The 25,851-nt window shown below is 41.9% G+C and overlaps 2 protein-coding genes across 2 annotated transcripts in view; one reads left to right on the top strand and one right to left on the bottom strand.

Annotated features, from left to right (window-relative positions):
• Positions 1-25,851, bottom strand: part of pkmyt1 (protein kinase, membrane associated tyrosine/threonine 1) — a 156,616-nt gene that overhangs the window by 94,952 nt on the left and 35,813 nt on the right. The window lies entirely within an intron of this gene.
• On the top strand, positions 6,883-16,265 carry LOC308303850 (serine/threonine-protein phosphatase PP1-gamma catalytic subunit B-like). Its single transcript, XM_080748348.1, has 7 exons — positions 6,883-7,294; positions 9,823-9,954; positions 10,700-10,930; positions 12,052-12,156; positions 14,142-14,365; positions 15,087-15,221; positions 15,344-16,265. The coding sequence occupies exons 1-7, from the start codon at positions 7,240-7,242 to the stop codon at positions 15,437-15,439; spliced, it is 978 nt and encodes a 325-aa protein (XP_080604474.1). The 5' UTR covers positions 6,883-7,239; the 3' UTR covers positions 15,440-16,265.

Raw genomic sequence — 25,851 nt, 5'->3', positions numbered from 1 at the left:
TTTGGTAGGTGTAGTTAATGGTGGATCTTGTACTAGGACAGATGGGAGAGGCCCAGGTTTAGTGTATATTTAGTTAATCTGACCTGAGACAAGGTTGGGTGAACATGGGGCACAGAAGCTGCTGGGTCTCCTGCGGTGTTGTTAACACTGCTATGTATGTAAGTTTATTGCTTAATTTATGTAAGTATAGTGTGATTGTCTTCTTACAATTCAATATACCGTATGCTTTAATATCAAATATTTTTGCTTCACAGTGCAGAACCTCTCAAAACCTCTCAAAAGGCCCTGTACCTTTGTCCCAGTGCCAGACCTGTTGTCACAGGTACCATTGCCCTTTCTGCCCGCCTTCAGTTTTTGAGCCCCGTGAGAGCCATTACAGTCTTTGGACTCACATAGAATCACATAGACTAAAAGCAGTCCTGCATAGAGGTAAGCAATTTCTTGCTATAGTCTTTATTTGCACTTGCATAATAGTAATAGTTATTTCCTTATGAGCGACAGTTAGAAAACTCACTTCACAAATCACAATGCATCTCTCCCTCCAAAACACGCGCAATTTAAATTAATTATTGAGTACGATTGTGATTCATTTCAGAGTCAGACCATTTCAGAATAACTTAATGTTCCTGCTTGGAATGTGAGACACATTGTGTAATATATTTGTGGAGTGTTCAAACATTCTTTCAGGAACACTAATGATATTTTCTCCTTTCTTTTCAGAATTCACAATATTCCATTGCCACTTGGAGTGCCGCAAACAGAGACATTTCCACTGCCCGTACTGCCCCAAGACGTTACTCAGCAGACCAGATTTTTTGAAACACATTATAAAATGTGAGAAATCTGTGAGACCACGTGTGACCACGACACCAGTGACTCCAGGCACGACACCAGTGACTCCAGGCACAGCAGCAGTGACCCCATGCACCCCGATGTCCCCAGACATTATAAAATGTGAGAAATCTGTGAGACCATGTATGACCACACCACCAGTGACCCCATGCAGAGCAGCAGTGACCCCATGCACCCCGATGTCCCCAGGCACACCAGCAGTGACCCCAGGCACAGCAGCAGTGACCCTCATGTCCCCAGGTAGAGGTAAGCAATTCTTCTATATCGCATAATTGGGTCGCAGTATACCATGAGAAATGTCACAGCGTGTCTCTCTGTGTGTGTGTGTGTGTGTGTGTGTGTGTGTGTGTGTGTGTGTGTGTGTGTGTGTGTGTGTGTGTGTGTGTGTGTGTCTGTACACATTTTTACAGTCTTTGGGTTGGTTCCCTTGACACATCACTGTGACATCACAGGTGATATCACAGGTGACATCACCTATCCATATATGGGTATTCCCCATAATCCATTTCATGCCCATATATGAAGATCCCTGATGTCATCGATATATATCACTGGCCAGATATCTGTGTGGCTGGTTCAGATAGGGATCTCCATGTATGGGCATAAAATATATTGTATGTTGTGATGTCATGGGAACCACTCTAACAAACAGTCTTTGGGTTGGTTCCCTTGACACATCACTGTGACATCACAGGTGATATCACAGGTGACATCACCTATCCATATATGGGTATTCCCCAGAATCCCTTTATGCCCATATATGGAGATCCCTGATCATCAATATTAAGCCAATAAAATAAATAAAATGTCCATATACAGTATGGGCATATTATGGGTAACTGGTCCGATATACATCACTGGCCAGATGGGCAAGAATTGGCGCGACCTCGCCCTTTACGTCGCCCTGAGGCGTCTTACTAGTAGTAATTTATGTCCTTATGTGCTACAGTTTAAAAAAACTCACTTCACAATGCATCTCTCTTATGCCTCCCCAACACACAGTAATAATTGAATGTCATTGTGTTTCATTGATCTTTTCAGAATAACTTATCACAGAAAGCATGTTTGCTTAAAGAGGTTGTGTAGCCATATATTTTATAGATGGATGGATATTATATTTTGAATGGAATTGGTTCAAATGTTTTTTGGAGGTTTCCTTAAACCCAAATCATTTTTGGTGTTTTGTTTCACATTGCTTGCATGTCGTCGCTGTTAAAGTTCTTGCTTGGAATCTGAGACAAAATGTATAATATCTGTGGTGGGTTCAAACATTCTTTCAGGAATACTAATGGTGTTTTTGTCTTAATTTCAGAATTCATCGGTTGCGAGTTGGAGTGCCGCAAACGGAAACATTTCCACTGCCTACACTGCCCCAAGACATTAATAAACCGAGCTGAGTTTTTGCAACACCTTAGAAAATGTGAGAAATCTGTGAGACCAACTCTGACCACGACACCAGTGACCCCATGCACCCCAGTGTCCCCAGGCTCAACACCACCAACCCAGGGCGTACCACCACCACCAGCGACCCCAGGTGCAAGGGGCCGGGCTAAAGGACCCCAGCCACCATTGAGACCGTCTACTAAGAAGGACACTTCAACTATCAATGACATCACAGCCGCTGGCAATCTAAGTAGTCAGTGCATTGACCAGGAGAACGGGGTGTCTTTCCGGGGGACTTTGACCATCCATGCCATCAATAAAACATGGGGTAATACACATTTGTCATTTGTGAAATGACAATAATAATAATAACAATAATTAAAAACAAAACGGGTAGTAAGAAAGCACAGGCTTTCAGAAGTCTGCAATCTGCACCAAGAATCACAGTTACTGAATAACACCTGTAAGGTAAACCCATACTGGAAAATTGTATTGCAATATCGGGTCAATGCCTTTTTAGGATATCAGCCAAAATGTCAATATTGTTGAAATATATTGTCAATATCCCTATTTATTTGGATTGGATTAAAAGGAGTATGTCCATTGAAAGTGCTATTTAGTCCAGGACCAGGCTTAATCCATGAGTGGGTTACTGATTCTAAATGTCAACAAATAATGACTTACTGTACATGCTGCCTTTTGTCTGACACTTATGTAGAGGTCCACATTGATGAGAGCTTCCTTGCGCCACTGCAGTCTCCACAACAGTCAAGCTACTCATCTGGTGAGTCTCAACCTCACGTCAGTTCACACCTGAGCGAGCACAGTCCAGGGATAGCCATGGATACCACTGAGGACCCTCAAACATCAGGTCAGTTTAACAACTTCTTTAACAATGTATTTTTTGTGTATAGGAGACTGGGACATGCACATGGTTGAATGAACGCTCTTGCCAAATGGAAGTTGTTCTTTTTCCCTCTCTACAGCTGACCAACTGTTGTCGAGATCAGCCATGGCAGCAACTGAGGGGGTTGAGGTTGATGGAGAATCAGGTCGGTTTAATTATGAGAAAAGCGACAGATACAGAGAACACAGATGCAAGTAAACCATTTATTTAAATACAAGAGTATCTGTGGCGCCCGCTGGCCTACTGGTCCAGGCGCATACCACTTAGGAATTCCCACATAGGCATGGATGCCTGTCGGTGTCGCCGGTTCGGACGACCTTTGCCGCATGTCACTCCCCCATTTCCTGTCAGTCTACTGTCCTATCAATAAAGGCATAAAAGCCCAAAACAACAAATCTTTAAATACAAGAGCATCTCTTGATTTCTCCCTTTTTGTTTTCTTTTTTCAGTTGTTGACGACGACTGGTTCCGCTCCAAGATGATCAATTTTACTGAAACGATGCTGCAAAACAAAGAAGTCCTGAATACAGGGCTCAAAGCCATAGTTAAGACCATGGACAAGATGGTGGGGCCTTCCAAGCTGCTTGCGCCTTCCATGCTGCTGTCAGCATTGCACACGTTTGGCCACTCTGGTACGAACAGCAGGGCATCACAGCGTGCCCAAGCTCTCCGGCGAGTCGCCAACCGTGCTGGGCCAGGTATAGCCACACAGGCATCCTCTATTTGCTGCCGAAAGGTCAAACTTGGAGGTAAACGCCGGCTTGCTGCAGAGAGGCCAAAGAAACCCGTTTTGACCACGGACCACCGCTACAGTGCAGGACTCTAACCCACGACACGCCACAGGCTGCAATAAGCCATGGTGCCTTCACCACTGCGCCAAATTGCCATTCTAAGATTTCATTTTGGGTGACAGCTTGCACTTTACAGCATGAACATCTCCATTGTTCAGGAGTAGTTGACACCTATCACCCAAAACAGACTTTCAGTAGTTTTAATAATTCTTTGTAAAGTTACTTAGTTTAGTTAGTGTTAGGCAGAAAAACTAAATAAACTTGCTGATAATTGAAAAAGTCTCCATTTCCCTTCATCTTTATCTTTTAGAATAACTAGCCCTTACCCGTTCAAAGATATGAGCTCCGAAATGATGTGCAGTGTGTGGGTTATGGGATGTGCACTGTGCACACAGTATATGAGGGATGGAAAGTAACTTTAACTGGTGCTTGCATGCTAATATGTAGGAGCATCAATGTAAGAAATACCCGTTCCATTTAACAGCTCCAGAGATACTGTGTACCGATCTGCATGATTTTTGGACATAATCTGTAACAGGGCCAGAACCCCCCCCCCCCCCCCCCCCCCCGGCCGCCCGCCCGCCTGCACACACACACACCCCCCCCCCCCCCACCCCACCCCCCGTGTGTGTGTGTGTGTGTGTGTGTGTGGGTTTGTGTGTGATTGTGCGTGGCCTGAACAACAGCGCCCCTCCCTTAACATGTGTGGTCACAAAAGGTACTGTAGGCTAAATAGATATAGATACACCATAAAAATGTGAATATACAGTATATGATTTGTGAAAGTGACAAACGGGCTTCACAGTTATGTTAGGTGTGTTCATATGCTAATGGTGATGCGATTTCAGATCAATTGCTCCAGCCACTGAGGAGAAACGCTGTTTCAGACAGACAGACAGACACTCACTCAGACAGACAGACAGACAGACAGACAGACAGACACTCACTCAGACATTCGCAAAATTATAGTATAGATTGTCTTTAGTATAGTTAAGTAGAATATGTTTTGGTGCAGTTTATGAAGTATATAGTTGATTAGCCTGTTTGTGATTGATACTGTAGTTTCCACATGCTATCACTGTTTCTGTCATATTACTGAGACTGTTACAGTGTGTACTCTTAGTAGATGTGATTAAGTCTTGTTTGTGATTGATGGGCCTACTGTATAACCTAGCATATTAGTTTTGCCATGGCATCAGTACAGTTTCAGTCACATTACTCAGACTGTTACAGTGTAGTAGATGTTTAATATTGGGGGTGACTATTTTAATATTAATAATCTACAAAATGCAGCACTTTTTAATGTATTTTGTTATAGGAGTGTCAAAAACGTAGTTTTGATTTGTTTGTTTCTGGGTATATATCATCTAGAAGATTAAGTTCAAAGTCAACAGAAGCCTTTCAGCTTACTGTATGTATATAATGGGTTAAATTCATTCGCCTGCTATGCCACAAAAAGGTGAAACTCCCTAAAGGAGTGTAAATCCCTACCCTCAACTAGACTACCTCCCCCTGACCTTTCTATTGTAAATACCATTTATTTTGCATTGTGTTTTACGACATTTTTTTTTATATATATATGTCATTCTATGTTATATGAGTTTAAAAAAGGACCCAAAAGCTTTTTTGAGGTATTCTTTTAGTTGACCGTGTCATAGACTGTAAAAAATATGGACGGTGGGAAGCCATTGGTTTCTATGCTGCGAAAATAACACTTTTTTGGCCCTTGTACGGGTGCCGCCATCATTGTAGAAATCAACATTTATTGGTAGAAATGGTACCATCTCAAATGCTATTGGCTGCCAACGGTCATGTGCAACCGCAGGGATACTTGGGAGAATGTGGTGTTGAGCTTGCCGAAAATAAAGCACATGAAGAAAAATCATCACAAGCCTATGATCACAAGCCCCTCCTACATACCCTGCTAAATTGGACCACATTTTCGCATATCATGGTGATTGAAACAAGGCTTTAAACTAGCGACAGGAACCATAAAGTATTCATGACAATGTTTATTAAGGTAAGAAAATCAAATGTAAAAGTTCGGGAGAAATGAATGGAATCCTAGGGAGAACATGTTGCTTCTGGTACCAGGACAGCGCAAATACAGCTGCAAGCAGCGATAAAGTGGCCAAAAACGCCTCAAATCATGAACACAGCCTGTGATGTGCGTGAAACTTTGCACACACATTCCCACTAGGTCAAGGAACAGATGCCACCCTTCTCACATTGGCCTGCGCCACCAGCGGGTCAACATTTGCATACACATTTTTGGAACAAAATGCCTCAAATCAAGCTTGCAGCGTCCGATTGCCGTGAAAGGCCCAAGAACATGTGGCACCCTTTTCACATTGGCCTATTATAGTGCCACCAGGAGGCCAAAAAACCTACCTGACCTGCCGGAGACCTGCTCTAGGAAGAACACAGCTTATAGTTTTTCTTTAAATTTCTTTTCCCACTCCCGCTTTTTTCCACTGCTTTTTTCCTTTCCTACTTTTTCCCGGCTTGGCCACTTTATTACTGTTTGCAGCTATATTATACCATTGTTTTTTAGCTTAAAGCGAGCCCACAATTGTTTTGAAGGAACAATATTTTCAAGTGACTGATTGTTAACCTAAAGGTCACAGTGTACAAATGGAATGGGTACACTTTCAAAATTATGGGGGTCTTCATAACAAACTGCGGGGGTCCTTGTTATTTTATGTATAGATTGTATTTATTATTATTTTAATTACTAGAACCACTGGTTTTAGTTATGTAATTGAACAAAACAAATGAACGCTGACACTGACAGACAAGGTAATTAACCAATCAGCACGCATAGTCGGCTTCAGTGGCGGTCCAAAACGGACCAATGGCATCGAGGGAACAGTGCGCACCACTTCCGCTCCGCCTCTCGCGCATTGATGCACCGCTTCCGGCATCTTGGCTACTTGTGCAGCAGGGAGGAGGAGGGTTCAGGGTTGGGCCATCAGAGCAGGCAGCCGACAGACACACGGAACCGCGTTATTAGGTCCAACAACCAACCAACCACACTGAAACCCAAACTCCACAACACATTTACACTGTACAATTCCTCGTTGAAATGAAAATAGTTGGCTAACGTGGCTTGTTGAAATATTACCACAACGTTTTACAACCTCAACGTTTCGAGGTTGCCTTCTGCGGTTCTTCTGTCCCAAGGTTAGCTTTAGCTGGCTGGCTAACGATAGCCGATTAAAAAAAAAAAACTAGTTGAGCTAACTCGGTAGCTAGTTTAGCTAGCCGCTCACATTGATTTAATCCGACCACAAATAGGGGAATAGTATGGCCGAAGCCGATAAACTGAACATCGATTCCATCATAACGCGTCTCCTGGAAGGTAAGGCTCGCTTATTTTGCTTAGTATTCCTCCCAGGATAATGTGAGGTATTCGAGCTAAATTGGCTAAAGCTAGCTAGTTAGCCGCTTTGCTAGTTAGCCGAGTAGCCGACTCGTTGACTTGACTAGTGTCGTCGCGCCTAGTTGGGTGAATACAGTGTTAATACAGTTTGTATGGTTGGTGCCATAATAATGATGTACATGACATGTGCTCTGTTATCTGTTCTGCATCACCCATCTTAAATAACACCCCCGTGTGCCGGCATAGTATTATGGTACACTATGTGCTTGTGCAATTATCCATTGCAGTTATGCAGTATATATGCTTGTTTGTACATATGCAGTATGCACTGTGCACACATTTTATTGTGGAGCATGGTTAAAAAGTAGATCTGTGTTGAGGGGCAATTCTTAATTTACTTGAAGTTCAGTATGCATTGTCCCTTGTTGGCATTATGAACCTTGCCCCGCAATATGGTTTGTGCCATTTCTTTTTTTAAGTGGTTTAGTTTTAACTGCATACAGCTCAGCATATTTTACATATGGCCATGGGTGATGATTGTTGCAGGTGGGGAGAGACCTGCATCTGCTGCTGCCATCTCCCTGGTTAGCAATAACATGCTGGCCATGCTTACAGCATTAATATTTTCTTTTCAAATTTATGTTTTCCATGGGCTTAGAATGCCAATGTAACTTTTGAGGGTCATGGGGGAAATTTGTTGTGTTGTTTATGTCCTTGTCTCCTTTTCCCTATTATGTGCAAATGACATTTATTTTGGTGCAACCTCTTCAGGATCTTTCTGTGATGTTGAAGGAGGTTGTGTTCAATCCCCCAGTGATACTGTGAAGATTTTACTAAGATGAAAATGCTGACTGTCAGTGTTGTTAATATCCTGTACCATTTTAGCCATTTAAGTCTATTTTACTACGTGTCACACATGGGAATGTCAAAGACGGACTGTTTTGCAACATAGATAGCTGAAATCCTTAGATTATTTGTTGATATTTAAACACACACACACACACACACACACATACACACACACACACACACACACACACACGATGATTGATGACCCATATATATAACCTTAATAAGATGCATTTTAATCTGAATGGGAGTCTCTGGGAGACATTATATAGGCTCCTTTTTTAATGATTATTGCATTGTAATCTGCACATCTCAAATGCAGCCTTGATAGTCTACACAGCCTGACCCTGGCCACTTGTAGGTTGGTCTACACAGGTATCAATGTAGTCTGTTGAGCATAAGGTTTGCAGGTTTTTATTTGGTTTTAGGATTATTTGGGAGGGACAGAGCATATTTAATGAACATAACACAAACAATATCATGTAAAATACACTGGATTTAGCAAGAATGATAGTTTTGATCCATAGTTCCCAAACAGAAAACGAAAAAAAAAAAGAGCACATAAACATTACCCCTTCGTTTAGTATAACCTCGTGTCACCAGGCTTTCTCAGGGGGAAAGACTGGTGATCGTTTACAACAGGCTATTTGATCCGGTCTAGGCGGAAACCACAATCAGAAGAAGCGGCGTCACTTTGTTTTGGTTCCCCCCCGTTTGTTTCCCCAATCCCTATTAAAATGCTTGAGTAGCCTAGTTTAGTCTTGCCAGTTTCTACGAGTTGGACTGATGCATATACCAAACTAACTTTCTAAAAGCAAAACTATGCTGCATCAAGGGGTTTATTAGGTAGGCCCTAAAAGTATGTCCTTGAGCGCAGGGGAATTATTTGCGGTTAAACTGTTTCCGGTTTGATAGTTCCGGCCAAAGTGTTGTCCGTCTAGACCTACAACATGACGTAGATCAAACACCGAAAAGTGAAGGGATCCCAGGTTAAGTTTAGTAGAGTTTGGCTGCTCTACAAACTCAACAACGCTTTGTGTTGCGAGCCTGTAGATCTGCTATTTTCTTGTTTTTACTTTTTTTGATTTTTTTTAAGACATTTAATGAACAGGGATATCACGTTAAAAGTGGTTAAACTGAGGGTTAAGCCTAACAAAGGAAATGTAACTCTGTAGCTCTGTTTGCATTTGTTTTGCACAAGGTTCTAATTCGTATATTTCTGCAATTATTCAGATTTTTCAGCATTGCATCACACCATAAATATTGCATGCAAATATCTATGTCCTACTCTACTTCATGTCCCTCCTGTTCGTCATACTGTTTATGTCCTATTTATATGGCCTACTTGCAACTACAAAAGGTTAATAGGCAGCTCAGTGGATCGCATTGTTGTCTTAGATGTTTCAGTGTCTAAGCCCAACAAGGACCTTTCTATGTGGAGGTTATTTTCTCCCTCTTCATCTTCCTTTTCTCCTCCTCTTCCCGTCTGGCCCCATCTCATTGCTGCTTGCAGCTATAACTTATTTCCTATGGCTAAAATCAATGTGAACTCTCAATGTCGAATGACGATATTGTTGAACAACTAATGTTGCCAATTTGGTGCTGATGTCTTTTTCCCATCCTTGATTTTCTTTTCTTTCTTCTGTTCTTCTTTTCAGTAAAAGGCTCCAGACCTGGTAAAAATGTTCAGCTGACAGAGAATGAAATCCGTGGCCTCTGCCTCAAGTCCCGCGAGATCTTCCTTAGCCAGCCAATCCTGCTTGAGCTTGAGGCGCCGCTCAAGATTTGTGGTAAGGCTTAGTTGTGGTGTTTAGGGTCGAGGGAATTGAATTCCTCCAAGTGTGGTCAGCTTTTGCATTCAGAAACATTCCAAGATTACTGATGCTGCTTATGCTTATTATAAGGAATCCTCAATGTATATGTATGCATGTTTATCTAAAGGACCGACACCCCTACATGCAATTGTTTATCTACATGTCCATCTCCATCATTTCCCCTCAAATTTCATGTGCGTTTGCCCTTTCTAATTAAAACGTTAACTGACTTACCTGAAAGAGTCGATGTTGGCTTAAATTCACTGTGCCGCCGTTAACACCCCTCCTCAAGATACAAAATCCGCCTCAACTTTGGCTTGTAGTACAGTAATACAGTTGAATTGCTGAAAATAAACAGCTGTTTTTTTCACAAGGCTCTGAATTACCTATGCCAAGCAACTAGTGAAGCATGATGATGAATGCACTTTCCCAGTTGCAGGCTAATTACGGAATTGGTGTGTAATGCTTTGTGTAATGTGTTTAACACGGATACTCTGGGGAGTTTATCTTCCCTGTCATACTGCTGATTCCACTTATTGGGAATTGCTGATTTAAAGGAATGCTTGTTGTTGATTTACATGGTGCCAACCGCTATCCAGCCCTTGCCCTTTGTTTTGAACATAAACACAGCAGAACAGTCACACGTACAACAAATCTTGGAAAATTGGCACCCAGTTACATTCCACTCTGGCCAACAGCACTCCTTTATGTTGCTCATCAGGTGATGTCCATGGTCAGTACTACGACCTGCTGAGGCTGTTTGAGTATGGGGGTTTCCCTCCAGAGAGCAACTACCTTTTCCTGGGAGACTACGTGGACAGAGGGAAGCAGTCCCTGGAGACCATCTGCCTGCTGCTGGCCTACAAGGTCAAATACCCAGAGAACTTCTTCCTGTTGAGGGGAAACCATGAATGTGCCTCCATCAACAGAATATATGGCTTCTACGATGAGTGTGAGTCACCTTGCAATACATGCATATACTGTAAATGCACAAGCATACATTCCTTTTTCAAAGTAATCTTTACAGGCTTCTCTTGCCTTTATTGATACTGGCCACAGTGTTGAGAGAGGAACCGGGGAGAAAGCCCGGATTGACATGCAGTAAAGGTCTGCTGGGTCCAGGAATCAAACCAGGGACTCAGTAAGACTCCCTAATCGGGAGATAACGACCGTCACGTCGCATCAACAAAATCATTAATAAGAACCAATAGTCAACAGGTGCTAATTATTATGGTTTTGTTACCTGTACAACATAGTCTGGTCTTTGAAAATATTCTTAAAATTATAAATTATAATCAAGAGAAATTATAAATTTGTTTGGCTAACTCGAGAAAATTTTATGTATATTGTGCAAGAAAATGGGGGGTTAAATAATATATAATAATATGATGATGACGTCATGACGCGGCCGTATCCACCCTGCATTTATAATGTAACTAATATCTACTGTATTGTTGTATGGCTCCTCCCCATGCTGTCCCTACTCCCTTCCTTGTTCCCCCGCTCGCACAACAAACCAGGAAATGGGCTCACCTGAACATTAATTTTAATTGTAATTCTGCGCATATAAAATATATGTACCCGTTTGGATATCTCAGTTACATCAATATCGTTCATGTGAAATAGTTTGTTCATGCTTATTTGATGAAATTGTGAATTGCCCCCCCTTCACCCAGGCAACAGGGAGCTATAATTGACCACATATGGTGGAGGGGCTCGCTGACCGACAAGTGTGGTGCGGTGGTGGACAACCAGAGCGATAAATCGTCATAGCGATTTTGATAATTACCAATACATACATATGCCATTGGTAACAAATTCAACAGTACAGCAAAAATAAAATACTACCATCAGAACAATTAGTGCTTGGGGTAAAAGAGTTTGACTGAGCTGCCTGCCTTGGCGGTGATTAATCACATGCTTTTTCACAGCCATTTCCAGAGCCAGGATTATGTAAAATACAAAGTGTACCTGATGTTTTGCAAGAGTGGCAGTTGTTGGGACAAGCTTTTATGGGCCCCATGATAGGGTTGTAAGTAACCAAACAACCAATACTCTGTCCGCCTCCTGCAGGTAAGAGGCGGTACAACATTAAGCTGTGGAAGACCTTCACAGACTGCTTCAACTGCCTGCCTGTGGCTGCCATCGTGGACGAGAAGATTTTCTGTTGCCATGGAGGTATGACCATTTTGTTGGCATCACAGACGGAAGACGAAACCCAAAATGTGAACACAAACTTCCCCAGATTGGGGACTAATTACGAAGACTAATGCACAGTCTACAAATGAAGCTCAAAGACTGGTTGTTTCTTTCCAAATCAAACTCTGAATAGCATATTGAGAGTAGCATAGTCATGACAGTTGACTAGCACTGGTAGGGAGTTTAAAATGAGTTTGTTCATAAGATCGGTGTGTGCGCCACTTTGTAAAGTGTTTGTGTAAGTGTACTCTGCTCTCCCTCATCTAGGCAAATTACATGTGTGCTCATAGAGGGGAACAATTGTGAAATTAATTTGTTATGACAAAGATATTGACAACTTTAGGTTAAAGGGATATTTCACTTTAAAAAAAAAACTTTGGTCATTTTATCGTCTAATCAGGCTTTTGTGAGCACCCTGGACAGATTTTAAGTTCAGTATTTAGATATTTGATATTCATTTTATCAGATACGCCCCCTTTCACATACAAACTCAAATGTAACTTCAAATTCCATTTTAACAATGATTCATCAAAAACGCCACTTCTTTTTTTCTGGTGACTCCTGACGCCCTCCTAATAGGTGATTTGGCCGTGTTTCTAACATTTTTCATTTATTTGGGGAAAATGAGAGAAATTAAATACAATAAAGAAATTATTAAAGATGAATTACGTATTACTATTCACGTGTAAGGAGGGTGTCAGGGGTCACAAAAAAAAGGACGGGCATGTTCGGGCATATTTGATGAATCTATCGTGGTTAAAATGGAGTTTAATTTAGGAAATTTAAGTTTACCCGGTTTACTATTGGTGAATTAAGCCATGCACGCATCTAACAGTGTGTGTAAAAGTGGCTGCACTACTATGGAAAACATTGGAAACTCCTTCGATTTCTCTCAAACAAATTGCATGGATGCCACTTGTGTGGTCAGAACAGGGAACAGGGGCATAGTTCCGCCGATTTAAAATGATTCCAATACGGAACTAAAACTTCCTATGATTGGCCGATAGTTGTGCTGTTTTCCCCCCCCCCCCGGGCGATCGCAAAAAGAATTGTTCTCCATTGGACCCCATTCATTTTCCCCTTTTGTTTTCTGACCTTAATTAACATTTTCATAAATACTTTATGGTTCCTGTCGCTAGTTAAAAATTGCCTTTCAATCACGATATGCGTTTTGTGAAAATAAGGTCCCATTTATGTTAAAATTGATGATAAAGTTGCGGGGGCGTGGCCAACTAAACTGATACCAGCCGGCTGTATTCCTTTTCGTGTGCTGTATTTCGGGAGGCTCCGACCACATTCTCCCATGTATCTCTGCTGTTGCATGTGACCGTTGGCAGCCAATAGCCTCCTCTGGTCGCATTTCAATCTATGATGGCGACACCCATGCCAAGGACCCAAAATACTTCAGTTGCGCTGCATAGAAACCAATGGCTTCGCACTGTCCATATATTTTACGGTCTATGGGTCAGAATCAAAACATAGGGAAACAATATAACCGATATATTTTATCCACTTTATTTGCAAAATGAATCTGTAAAATGTAAAATGAATCTGGGGTCGGCAGTGGCTCAGGGGTAGAGAAACCGTCATAATGCATTTTCATGCCAGAATAACAATTTCATCCAATCAGGAGAGCGAACTCATACAGAATAAACAAGTTAAAAGGAAGTGATAATGCAAGGAATTTATGGAACAGACACATTTGAAACATGCTATCTCTTGGCTGAAATTTGTAACCCACATAAAAATAAATACATTGCTGGATAGATCTGGAGGCCCCTGTTACTGAAAAAACACTTTATAGCGATGATTACTATCTTTGAATCTTTGAATCGTTCACAAAGAAAATGTACCAAAGAAATCTTTATTTATGCTACCTTTAATCCGGAACACAGTAGCGTTTGAGGGTAAAGCTCTTATGTGGTGTTAATTATTTGCCTGCTGTCACCCCTCTCCCCCCCCAGGTCTGTCTCCAGACCTACAGTCTATGGAACAGGTGCGGAGGGTCATGCGCCCCACTGACGTGCCCGACCAGGGCTTGCTGTGTGACCTGCTGTGGGCCGATCCAGACAAAGACGTGCTGGGCTGGGGTGAAAACGACCGCGGCGTCTCTTTCACGTTCGGAGCCGACGTGGTCACCAAGTTCCTTCACAAACACGACATGGACCTTATCTGTCGGGCCCACCAGGTTAGTTGTAGTGAGAGAGAGCCTAAAAATAGTGTGTGTGTGTAGGGGATCACTGTAAGGATTCAAGGTGCTTCGGGTCTATAAACCCTTTTTTACATTTAAATAAATGGACATGGATGCGTAGCCGTTAATCAGCCGGGGTCCTAAAGAAAGACCTGTGCACCTCCATGAACATTGATTGGATTGAAGAACACAAGGAGGCTGACCCCTATATTTTCAAGAGTGTGGATGCCACCCACGTTGGCTTGTTGCTGTTTACGCCTCTGATTTTATTCCTGCACTGTTCTGTGTCATGCATATCTTTTCCTCCTATTTAAAGAAGGCCACATCCACGATTTTGTGAAGTGCAGGGAAGGTTAACAATTTTGCCAAGCGAGCCATGGTCAGATGATAAGGAATAATTGAAGACAGGTCAGGCAGCACCTCTGAAGTATTGAAACGGTGCCTGGACCATCTGTGTGTCTACTTCTGTGCAGTTCTGGATTTTAGCCCAGTCTTGCTGATGACCAGGTAGGCAGGTGACATGGATAGATACAATGTCTTAATGATGGCATGGCACCTCTTTGCTTACTAAAACTAGTTCTCTCTTCTGTTACATAAAACAGGAATTGCTTACTGTACTTCTGTTATCGTGCCTGATTGTATTGTGTCCAAACACAAAATGAAGGAAGTCGTCCTGTTTCCTTTTGCACAAATGGATAACGTGTTATGTTTGTTTCAGGTGGTGGAAGACGGCTATGAGTTCTTTGCAAAAAGACAGCTGGTGACACTGTTCTCAGCTCCAAACTACTGCGGTGAGTTCGACAACGCTGGAGCCATGATGAGCGTGGACGAGACACTTATGTGCTCTTTCCAGGTAAGAAACCGACGAGTCGACGGTCACAAAAGGAAATGAGTCATCCGTCCTGGCCAAATGGCCTTTTTAATATAATCCTTTTACTTTGCCTCGTCATTAAGTTATTCTCTGTCATCTTTCAGATTCTTAAGCCGGCAGACAAGAAGTTGTTCTACGGTGGGGGAGGAGGCATGGGCTCTGGCCGTCCAGTCACCCCCCCAAGGAAAGCCAAGAAATGACACGCAACTTTGCCCTCAGTCTCCACCTCCGCCCCCATCCCTCCTGCCCTCTCTACCTCTCTTTTTCCTCTCTTTCACCAAACAGCCAGAAATCAAACCAGTACCCAGGGCTTATTTTTTCCTATTTTTTTTTTCTTTTTTTTTAATCTGTACTTCTTAAAACATTTAATGTTATGAATTGTCTTGAGTGCGTGCGTGCACAGGAGAGTTAAAAAACACAGAGTTGTCTGTCTGCCTGTGAGCGAGCATTAAAACCTGTGTGTGTGCGTGTACATTATGTGTGAGAGTATTAGAGATTTGTACTATCCCTCTCTCTCTTACCACTTAGCCCCATTGAAAGGTTGATACCACAGTAGTTGTGACTGAAAAAAGCAGGGTTGGCGAGACCGCTGCCCTGATGAATTTAGCAGCAAACTCCTGTGAACAGATGGCATGTGTGTGTTTTGTAGGGAGGGGTGGGGGGGAGCTGTTTTGTTTTTTTCCCCCCCTGTCCTCTGTACTGTAAAACGTCAAACACGGTTGGGTTTGTTCATGTGTATGTGCACACTGCCATGCCTATCCTGTTCAAAGTAAGATGTTTCGGTGTCCTTGAGCAGGAAGGCAAAAGTGTGTCACCTCGTCTCCTGAGAGCGTAAGCATGCACTTAATCACAAGCATAAACACACACATGACTCTCTTCACAGATTCATACACGAGCCAGAGCTGTAAAAAAAAACACACAGTTTAGGTTTGTACAGATTTGATTACTTGAAAGAGATTTTTTGTGAATTCGTTTTGTAGTATTTCATCAAGTTGACCAATAAATAAAGCAAGAATCTCAGTTAAATTGTGCCATGTGCGTCGTCATTGTAAACCAGCTTTTTTTCTTAAACATGGTGATGTATACCATTACTGTACGCAAAACTTTCAAAAGTGTTACTCAAACTAGACGAGAAGGTTGTGTAGGTATATAGTGATTTATTAATTTTTTCTTAAAAGCTGGCATTACCAACCTCAGCTAATTATCAAAGTGTTCCCTTGAACGCTTCCTAAATGCACAGCAATCATTGAAACTGTTTTTTTAACCTGGGCTGTTAATTTGCTGTGCGCATACAATTTCAATTCAGATTTCTATACGATCTTAAACTTGCCTGTGCATTAACCTTTTATAGTTTCTTATATGCAAGACATTGTTCAGATCCTGTCCACAAGGTGGTGTCCTTGAGTTCCTTTCCTTTGACTTGTATACTTGAAGGTTGAATGCCATGCAGTGATAAAAGTAACTGTCCTGCAATGGTGTCTTATCGTTTCTGCGTGGCCGAGAATGTTTTTCCTCCTGTCTGTCCGTGTGTGTGTCCGTCCGTTAGTCTGTACACTGTACACAGCTAATCTCCGGTGCCGTTGGCCTGATCAGCGTGAAACTGCACACACCCTGGAGGCCAGAGCAGGACCTTTACCCCAAATGTTTCACATTGGCCTGTTAAAGCACTACCAGGAGGCTAAACATTTTTTGATAGAACTCCTACAGATTGTGTCCAAACATCATGCAAATCTGTACACACTATCTCTATAGCCTATAGAGATATGTGTTCAAGACGGATTGCTCAGATATTTCATATTCCATCCTGATTGGCTAAGATTGGATTCCAAGGAGTAACCCATTTTGAACAAAATGCTTCAAATCATGAACCCAGTGTCCGATTGTTGTCGAAACTTCGCACGCACGCACATTCCCATTAGACCAAGAATAAAATTACATTTTTTTTTTTAAATCAGCCTCAGTCCGATTCTATTTTTAGGAAGAGGCCTATTTTTGCAAAAAACACAAATTAAGTCGGTATTATCTCACATTATCTCTAGTCATGTAATCATGTAGGATCTGTCAGATTTTGCATATTCCATCCTGATTGGCTATGATTGGCATCAAAAGTTTGTAGGAGTGGCTCGTTTTACAGCTTCCGATTGCTGTGAATTTTGCATGCAGATTCCCACTAGGCCCAGAAAGAAATGCCACCCTTTTCACATTGGCCTATTATAGCACCAACATGAGGCCTATTTTTGCAAAACGAATGTTCTGTTATTACTTTTACAGAGTTTGTCCAAACAACGCAAATTGTTGCACATCTCTATAGTCATGTAATCAAGACTGAACGGTCACATTTTTCATATTTCATGCTGATTGGCTAAGATTAACTTCTACTACCTGACCTGGTGAAGACCTCTGCTACTAGGAGCACATTAGAAACACATTTTCTAGTTTGTAACCGTTTTGCATGGAGGCATTACATTTCACAAAGGCGTTAGTATAGCCGGAAACCAGTTGGTTCTTTAGGTGGACTTTGTGTGCAATAGATTTTTCTTGTTTAAGGGTCCTTTGATACATTGTCAGGTTATTAAGCTAATGAGGGGATTATTGATCCTCTGTTGCCATTCAGAGAATGTGTTGAGAACTGAACATCACTCTGTCACATTCTTCATGCTATATTTATCAAAAGAAGATCCAGTTTCTTCCTTAGCTATCACCTAGGCTCCGCTGTCATTCATTCATCTTACTGTCACCAGCACTCTTCCTTCAAGACATGCTGTCATTTTGCCTTCCTTTCACAAGCCCAATAAGGGGAGAGGTGAAGGAGAGGGCTTTTGGACACATGATTAGACTGAAAAAGCCTTACATATGACATATGTACACTACAGTAAAGGTTACACATGGTAGTTCATACTGCGAAATGGCAATAAAAAGTATTGCAGACAATACAAAATGAAATAGTAATTGGTTGTTTCCCAGTACCATGTTCCAAAGTAGAGTTTGCACTCTATAATAGGCTGAAATCATAACAGATTATTCCGGTCCCGTGTGTATTGTAATCTACACTGAAGGCTGGAGGTGAAAGAGTACTCCAGGCCATGACTTTGTAACACCCCTCTTAAGGAAATAGCATGTGCATTTACATCATCACTTAACTGCATGAATGGCCATTTGGCTGTCTGCTGCTGCATCCTAGCCGCATGCCTAATTTATATGGTGTCACTTGCCAGGAAGAACAGCTCTTTGAGCTGACAGTGCTTAAAGATCTGTTGGATGTTTGTAAGATCAAGCAAACGGAGACTAACACGTGAAAGCAAAATGATCTTTGTTAAGTCCAAATGAATTGTCATTAATTTGCCCAATTTGTCAAAATGCTTTCTCTTTTAAGATGAACAGGAGCGTTTTTGTATGCCTCCCACAGTTTATAAGAGGGTAATGTGTACCACAGTGTAATAATAGCATAAGTAGTACACCATTACCAGTGGGAACTCTGCCTTCAACTGCCTTCAAAATCTAAATGTAAAATCCCTCAAATATAGCCTATGTTGTGAGAAGGGATTAAAGTTGTCTAAATTAAAGTTCAATACATGCACTGACTTTGGCCGATCTGCATCTCACAACGCCTCCCAATGCCATCCCATTGTGAAGCGCTTTGAGTTTTGAAGATCTGCTAGTTTGCAATTTTTGACTACCGGTATTTAATAAATAAATAATAATAAATAAATGGAAGTTTGCTTATAATGAACAATGCCCAAAATAAGGCTGATAGATTGAAAGTGGTTCACTGGGGGTGTCAGTATCTATTTAAAAAGAAAAAGCTTTGACATTACTATTTCTTTAGTGAACACCGTCCACCTTTGACCCTTATGGCTACGAGGCTCATTTTGCTATTGGCTCCCATGTGGCTCGTACGTAGGATAGCCCTAAGTGGTTGGAATGGTGTGAACAACCAAGACCACCATGATAACCTACTGTACCACATGGACCCGCTGATGACATGATGGAGGCGAGCATGTCCTAAAACAGTGGTTCCCATGCACTTCCCAAACCTTTTAGCTCAAGACCCAAAAGGCTAATTATATGTTTGCCCGGGACCGAAACTATAGTGAAAATATCTGATCTACAAGCTCACAACATGTCGCTTTGTGCCGTGTTGTGGGCTTGTGGATCTGCTATATTTTCATTACTTCTTAACTGTTAATTCCATAAAATGGATAATGAAAATTAGGGATGCACCAATATGGAAATTCCTGGCCGATACCGATGTTTAAAATAAAAATGCAGCCGATACTGATACCGATTTGTTTATTTCGTTTTTGGTGTTATAATTTCCCCTTTTGGGCCAGGGAAACAAATGAATCAACATTATAAGAAATAACTGTTCAGAATCTACTCTCTTGGTAGGCTGCAAATAACCAACATATAGCCAGCTTAAAATGTATGCTTATCAACAACAGATAAATATCGGCTTCTGCCATAGGTTAATGTCAGCTTTATTTGCCGATACCGATATTGACCGATAACGGCAAACATCGGCCGATACCGATGTATGGCTGACATATCGGTGCTTCCCTGATGAAAGTATTTCTATGAATATTATTTATTCATAGTTCAGTCAGATAACTCACGATATGGATTAAACAATGTTTATTATTGATGAGTAATACAAGTGTGTATATGTTACATTAATATTGGCGTCTGGCTCTGCTTCTCCCTGCTTAGCGCAGCGCAAAAGAACAACGTCATTAACCATTAGGAGCAGAGAGATATATAGATATAAAACACCTCCCATGGGGAACAGAATTAGCAGCAGAGCCTACTGGTGGTGCTGGGGAGGCGGTGGGGGCAAGTAAGCGCAAGCAGCAAATCAACAAGGCAGGAGGAAGCAGACAACTGAGCAGGCTTTAAGTAGGTTGGCAATGATCAGCTGACTGCCACGTCAGTCCAGTGATGCCCATGTCTCGAGTATATGCTGCCTGAACTAATTCCGCCAGCTTTGCTGGCTACATACATAAATCATTGGCTTTTTCATCTATTTCATCGATCTATTTTTCATTTTATTTTTGAACTATGTTTCAAAAATGTTGATGAAAAGTTGTGACTTTGTGACTACGAAAAAGGATTGCGACCCATAAAAATGTGTCCGCGGCCCAAACATGGGTCCCGACCCACTGTTTGGGAAACAGTGTTCTAAATCATTCACCTGTCTTATTTTCTCCCACCAAAGAGATGGAAGAATGACTTACAAGTCCTGAGCTAAAGGTCCAGCATTCCAAAATAAAAATCTGCAAAGCTGCTGCGCTGCTATGTGCCCAGCTGCATAATGTCACCTGGTCTATTTATATCTCTGGAGTAATTCTGGATTCACAGACTCAGCTGCTACTTCTATTATTACTATTAGGTAATGCTGTAACAAGCGCTCTGCTAATAATGACACTATAACTCCTTTATCTTTAGATGTTACTGGGTGCTGCTAATTACTGCACCGCTGTCGAGGACAATGAGATTCTTCATTAATCATAGTGCTGTTGATTACTAGAATTCTTTTGGGGGAAAAAATCTTGGTTTGTGCTTCAAGGTTGCTGCAAGGATATCTAAAGCTTGTGGAAGCAAAAAGTTATATTTTTAAGATGGTGCCCCTGCATTCCTCGAGCAATGCTCAACAGTGATTTATTAGCTGTTGGTGTTAATTAATATATGCATTTCATAAACGTTATAATAATATTGTGGTTGTTTGGTAAAGTAGCCCAAGTTGTTTCCGCTACATTATTAAACTACAGATGAATCTGCTCATAGAGCAAATTATTGAGGGCAATAATAACCTTCCATAAGTTTTCCCCTACAGTATAATGCCATGCCCAAAATAGGGACAACAGGTTGGAAGCGGTTAAGGGCTTCCCTAAAGAAAGGCGGCAGCATTCCGTGGCTCCACCAATGGGTAACAAAGGTCCGCTGTAGGCGCCCTGTCCCTCTTGGTGTGCTTATGCCATGCAAGTCAGCAGGAACAGGACAGGCTGCACCTCCTCCGTACTTATCACTTATTGGGAACATGTGTAGGGTTCAAGAAACCTTGCAGGGGGCTGGTACATGGAGGCCCCTCAGCCGGGCACGAGGGTGTGGCACATTATAGTGTGCCAATCTGAGATCAGCAGCGCAAGAGAGGGGGTGTCAGGAGCAAAGGGAGACCTGGACTTCCTGGGTTACACTGGCGTAGTCTATAGCCACTCATGCAGGCTAGTGACACCTCACCCATAGACAGAGAGGGAAGACTGAGAAACTCTATCCTTCTGGGATATTGAGTTAAATGTCACTGCTGTACCCTGAGGGAGACACTGACAGGCCGACCCCTGTCACAGCCCCAAAACAAATCTCAGAGGTCAGGCAGGCTGTACAACAGCTGAGAGGCCCAAAAAACCCATGTGGGTGAAAGAGAGAGGTTGGTCAGAGTAGGGGGCACAGAAGAGGAAAATGAGTTTAAAGGATACCATTAAATGGTTATATTTCAAAGCTAGAATTGGAATAGATGATAGTAATCTGTTTAAACCTAATAAAGTATGAAGTACTTCTAACTGTTTTATGCACACCATGAGTTCAGCACCTTTTTAACGAGGACATTCTTAAGGTGCACAGTCTGCACAGATATCTTGCTATAGTATTTGGTCTATAAGTAGGGTACCATGGGCACTACTGGGCTTATGTGAGCTTACTCACTTGTAATCATACTCTGTAATGATTCTCATGCCACCTTAAGTGCCAACAGAATTCAAAGGGATCATATTTTCTGACCCTAAATCAAGATAGTTACTTGAATGCTAGTAAATTACGCATGTGCTGAATGCATTTGCAAAATTGCTATGACTACCGGTACCTTTGGCTAGAACTTAAAATAAAATCACATTTTCTGTATTTCCGGTTCTTTTGCATGCATATTTCCTATTTATTCCTGACAGATTAGATATTTCAAATAATCATTATTTCATGCTTTTTGTAATGCTGCCTTGTTCCGGCTGCAAATAATTCAGAGCTTTATACAAACAAATACACACACATTCACATAATGTTGTTGGTTACAGTATCTAACTCTATACTACTGACCATACTGTACATTTAAGGAACTGAAATGCCTCTCACCAAGAGACCACGGCTGAGGTCAGTAGGTCACCAGTTGTTTATTAGGTATTCAGGGGCCTGTGCTATAGAAAAACCTCCCTTTTAAGTAATGCACTGTGGAAGTGCCCTCACTAATCCAAATCCATTTAAAGAAGTGACGGCACCTGTACTTATATATCTAAATACCGCTATATAATATTTCAACACCCCACAACCCAATCATACATTTGTTTGTTTTTATACTGGTGGGATGATCATTCAGAAGAGCATAACTGTGTATATAATTTATAGTAAAATACAATAAAAACTTTGATGAAGTTGCTGAGAAATATCCTGGAGGATGTTCAACCCGATCCTTTAGTTAGCCCGTGACCCAAAAGAGAAATTAGACATTAGACACAAACTAGTGAAAATATCTACAAAAGCGCCGCGTTGTGAGCTTGCAGATCTTAAACATTAGTTTTTGTTTAGATTTTTCTTTTATTTCTTCATGAAATGACTGAAAAAATGTCTGTTTTCTTTTTTTAATTCATGAACAAAAATGCTTTTTTGGGAATGTTTTTAAAAGGGTTTTAAATAATAATTAAAAACAAAATGAAGGGAAATGAGTCTGTGACTCTCAGATAAGATTTTAAATAGCAATTGAATGCATTTTAAAATAGCTGGTCAACTGGTGGACTGTTAAAGAGTTAAGTTGGCACTTGGCACTTTGTCAGATAACATTTACATGCAATATAAATGCTTCGTGTATGACCCCTCAATAGATCATGAACCCCAGAATATTACCTAGCCTAAGCTGCAGCCTCTTGCATTTCAGTACATCTCAGCAAGTTTCTGGCATGGACCCATATTTGAAACCTGATTTAGTGTGGGCTACATGATTGAACAGGCTCAATGTATATATTAGTCTTAAAACACACAGGGATCGATTATTTTAGGCTCCTCTGACCTTCTCTTGACCTGAAAATTCACTAGGGTCAAGATATGCACCGTGCCTGGAGATATTTATGGCTATTATTCTAACTTAGCTCAGTGCCTTTTACCTCAGTATTGAAAATTGCAAACGTGTCATTAAAGCAATAATAACAGTCGCCATTAATTGATACATTCTCCCACTCCCACAAAGATACACTGTTCATCAAATGTACACCTCTGTATCTACAATACTGTAATTTCTAGATGTTATAGCCTATTATATCAAACCACATTATATAGCATATAAACTGAATAGATGCCACCGGGTGTCCTTCTTTTGGAAGGGGTGAGCAATGACCACAGGTTTTTTTTTTTCCAGGAACACCTGTTCATTCATTACCCAGAGCACCTTGAGTCCCTGTCCATAGAGGACGTCAGTCAGCCCCCCTGTGAGATAAGGGTATGCCTGTTTTACTGCTGTTAAAACAAACAGTAAATCATTATCACAGTGCCGCTGAACTCCACTGTATATTCATTATTGACGCCAGAGACCACGCTTTGACAATACAGCTGTGCGAGTTGGTTTGTTGTTGCACTTGCCCCTGGGATAAGATTAAAACAAATGTCTTATTACCATCCATTGACAATCGAATGTTACAACTTTGTGACATTTTAGACGTGACCAACAAACTATGGTCATTTTTGGTCATTCTCATACTTATTCTAAACGCTTAATTTTATACTGAGTAATCAACAAAAACATAGTACAACTTAACTCAAAATAACCCCAAAGCTATAAGTGCAATGTCATTATATGAAGGCTCAGAGTCAGAAGGCAGTAGTCCAATGGCAGTTCAGAGGCCAAGCTGAAATAGATCTTGGTTTAAGCCACGCATCTAGAGTTTCTTATTGAGACCGCTCCAACGTCTTTCATAATCACTCTAAACTCTCAGAGGGTGACGTGTCCCTTCATTTAAAATCATTCTACGATAAGTGGCGTAAAAATGTCAGAACCTTTTTGACTCTAAAATACAATGGCAAAAAAACTATTCCTGGGACTATGAGACTGTCCTTTTCACCATGTTTGCTAAAGCCAATTCAAACCAATGATTGACAAACATACCTATTAATTAATCAATGAGTGGACCAGACAATGCTCCATGCGTCTGAACTAAAGCATAAACTCACCAAGAGGAAATTATGATCACAAACTGGCAAAGGAAGCTGAGCTTTGCTCTTATTTAGCTCTACTTAGTCACATGTCTATCACGTTCATCACAGTCTAAACAACTAAATCAATGTTCCGGATACACCACAAGAGGCCATTGTACATCACTGGAGGTGGCAGTCTGTGGTGTTTGGATCATCTGTCACACAGCTACTTACGGCGTGCCATATCTCGCAACTAGAAAAGGAAAAAAAGAAGAAATAAAATTTGATCCCTCTCTATCTGCAGCCGGGGTCTCTCCTCTGTGGCGAGATTGTATGACACGCCGGCTCTCCTCTTGGCATTCTTGTGCCCCCGGCCCCCCGCCAGCAGTCATTCCTCTGCAGTACCCTCACTTCGTTCTTTTATTATTCCCTCAGTTCTGTCATCAGCCTGTTCATAGGAAGTGTGTCCCACTTTGACTCATTTATGTTTTCAAACACTTTCATTTAGTTTATTTCAAGTAGGTTAGTCGGTGCTTATCTTTCTTTGTGTTGGTGCTGCTTTGATGAAACAAAGCTTCTGAAAAACACACCATGTATGATAGTGCTTTGTGCTGCAGAGAGATGATGATGATGATGATGATGACGATGATGATAGAAAAAAGGTTAGATTGTGGTAACATGTTGCATGAAGCCCTCCCCGAAACCCATTTGAGCCGTGCGTCCTGCTGTTGGCACTCGTGCATGTTGTGTGTCTGTGTACTACACTGGTTTCCCCGGCTGGGCCCGTGTAAACCGCGCCCCACTAAAGCTTGTACTAAATTAACCTTCTACCACCGTCTCCCTCCTTCATTCTCTCGCTCTTTCTGTCGTTTTCTCTCTCTCTCTCTCTCTCTGGCTCGGCCCCCTCTTCGGCAGCAACCAGTTGAGCCGTCACTCAATGAGCCCCCCACTCCCCTTCCCCTTTGGACGATCTTCTGTCCTACTCTCTCACCTTCTCCTTTCTCCTTATTCCACTGACCATGCATGTTCCAAAAACAGATCTCATTTACATGTACGGTATACCCCCCCCTCACACACACACCAGTGCCCCGCACCCCACCCCACCCAGTTCTGCCGCTAGCACCCATCACCTCCTCCCCAGAACCAAGCCCCCCCCCCCCCCCCCCCCCCCCCTGTTCAAGACTGCCATGCTTCTCACACCTCCCTTTTGCTCCACCTCGAGACCCACCCTCCCTGACCCCCCACACCCCCCCACCCCACCCCCCTGTCTCCCATGCTGGTATTTGGGGGGGCGTGTGTCCACGGGTTGTCCACCAATCATGTGTCCCTCTGGGGTATAAAACCCTGAAAATCTATGAGATAATTCGCTCTTTCTGTCAGTCAAGCACTCCAGAGTTTGGAGGGTGCCACACATTCAGGCAACGGTGGACCAAAGGTGAAAAGCCAGCCA

The sequence above is a fragment of the Nannobrachium achirus genome (assembly GCF_963921795.1).
Source record: "Nannobrachium achirus genome assembly, chromosome: 18".
Lineage (NCBI taxonomy): Eukaryota > Metazoa > Chordata > Actinopteri > Myctophiformes > Myctophidae > Nannobrachium > Nannobrachium achirus.
This window is presented reverse-complemented; position numbering and strand designations above follow the sequence as displayed.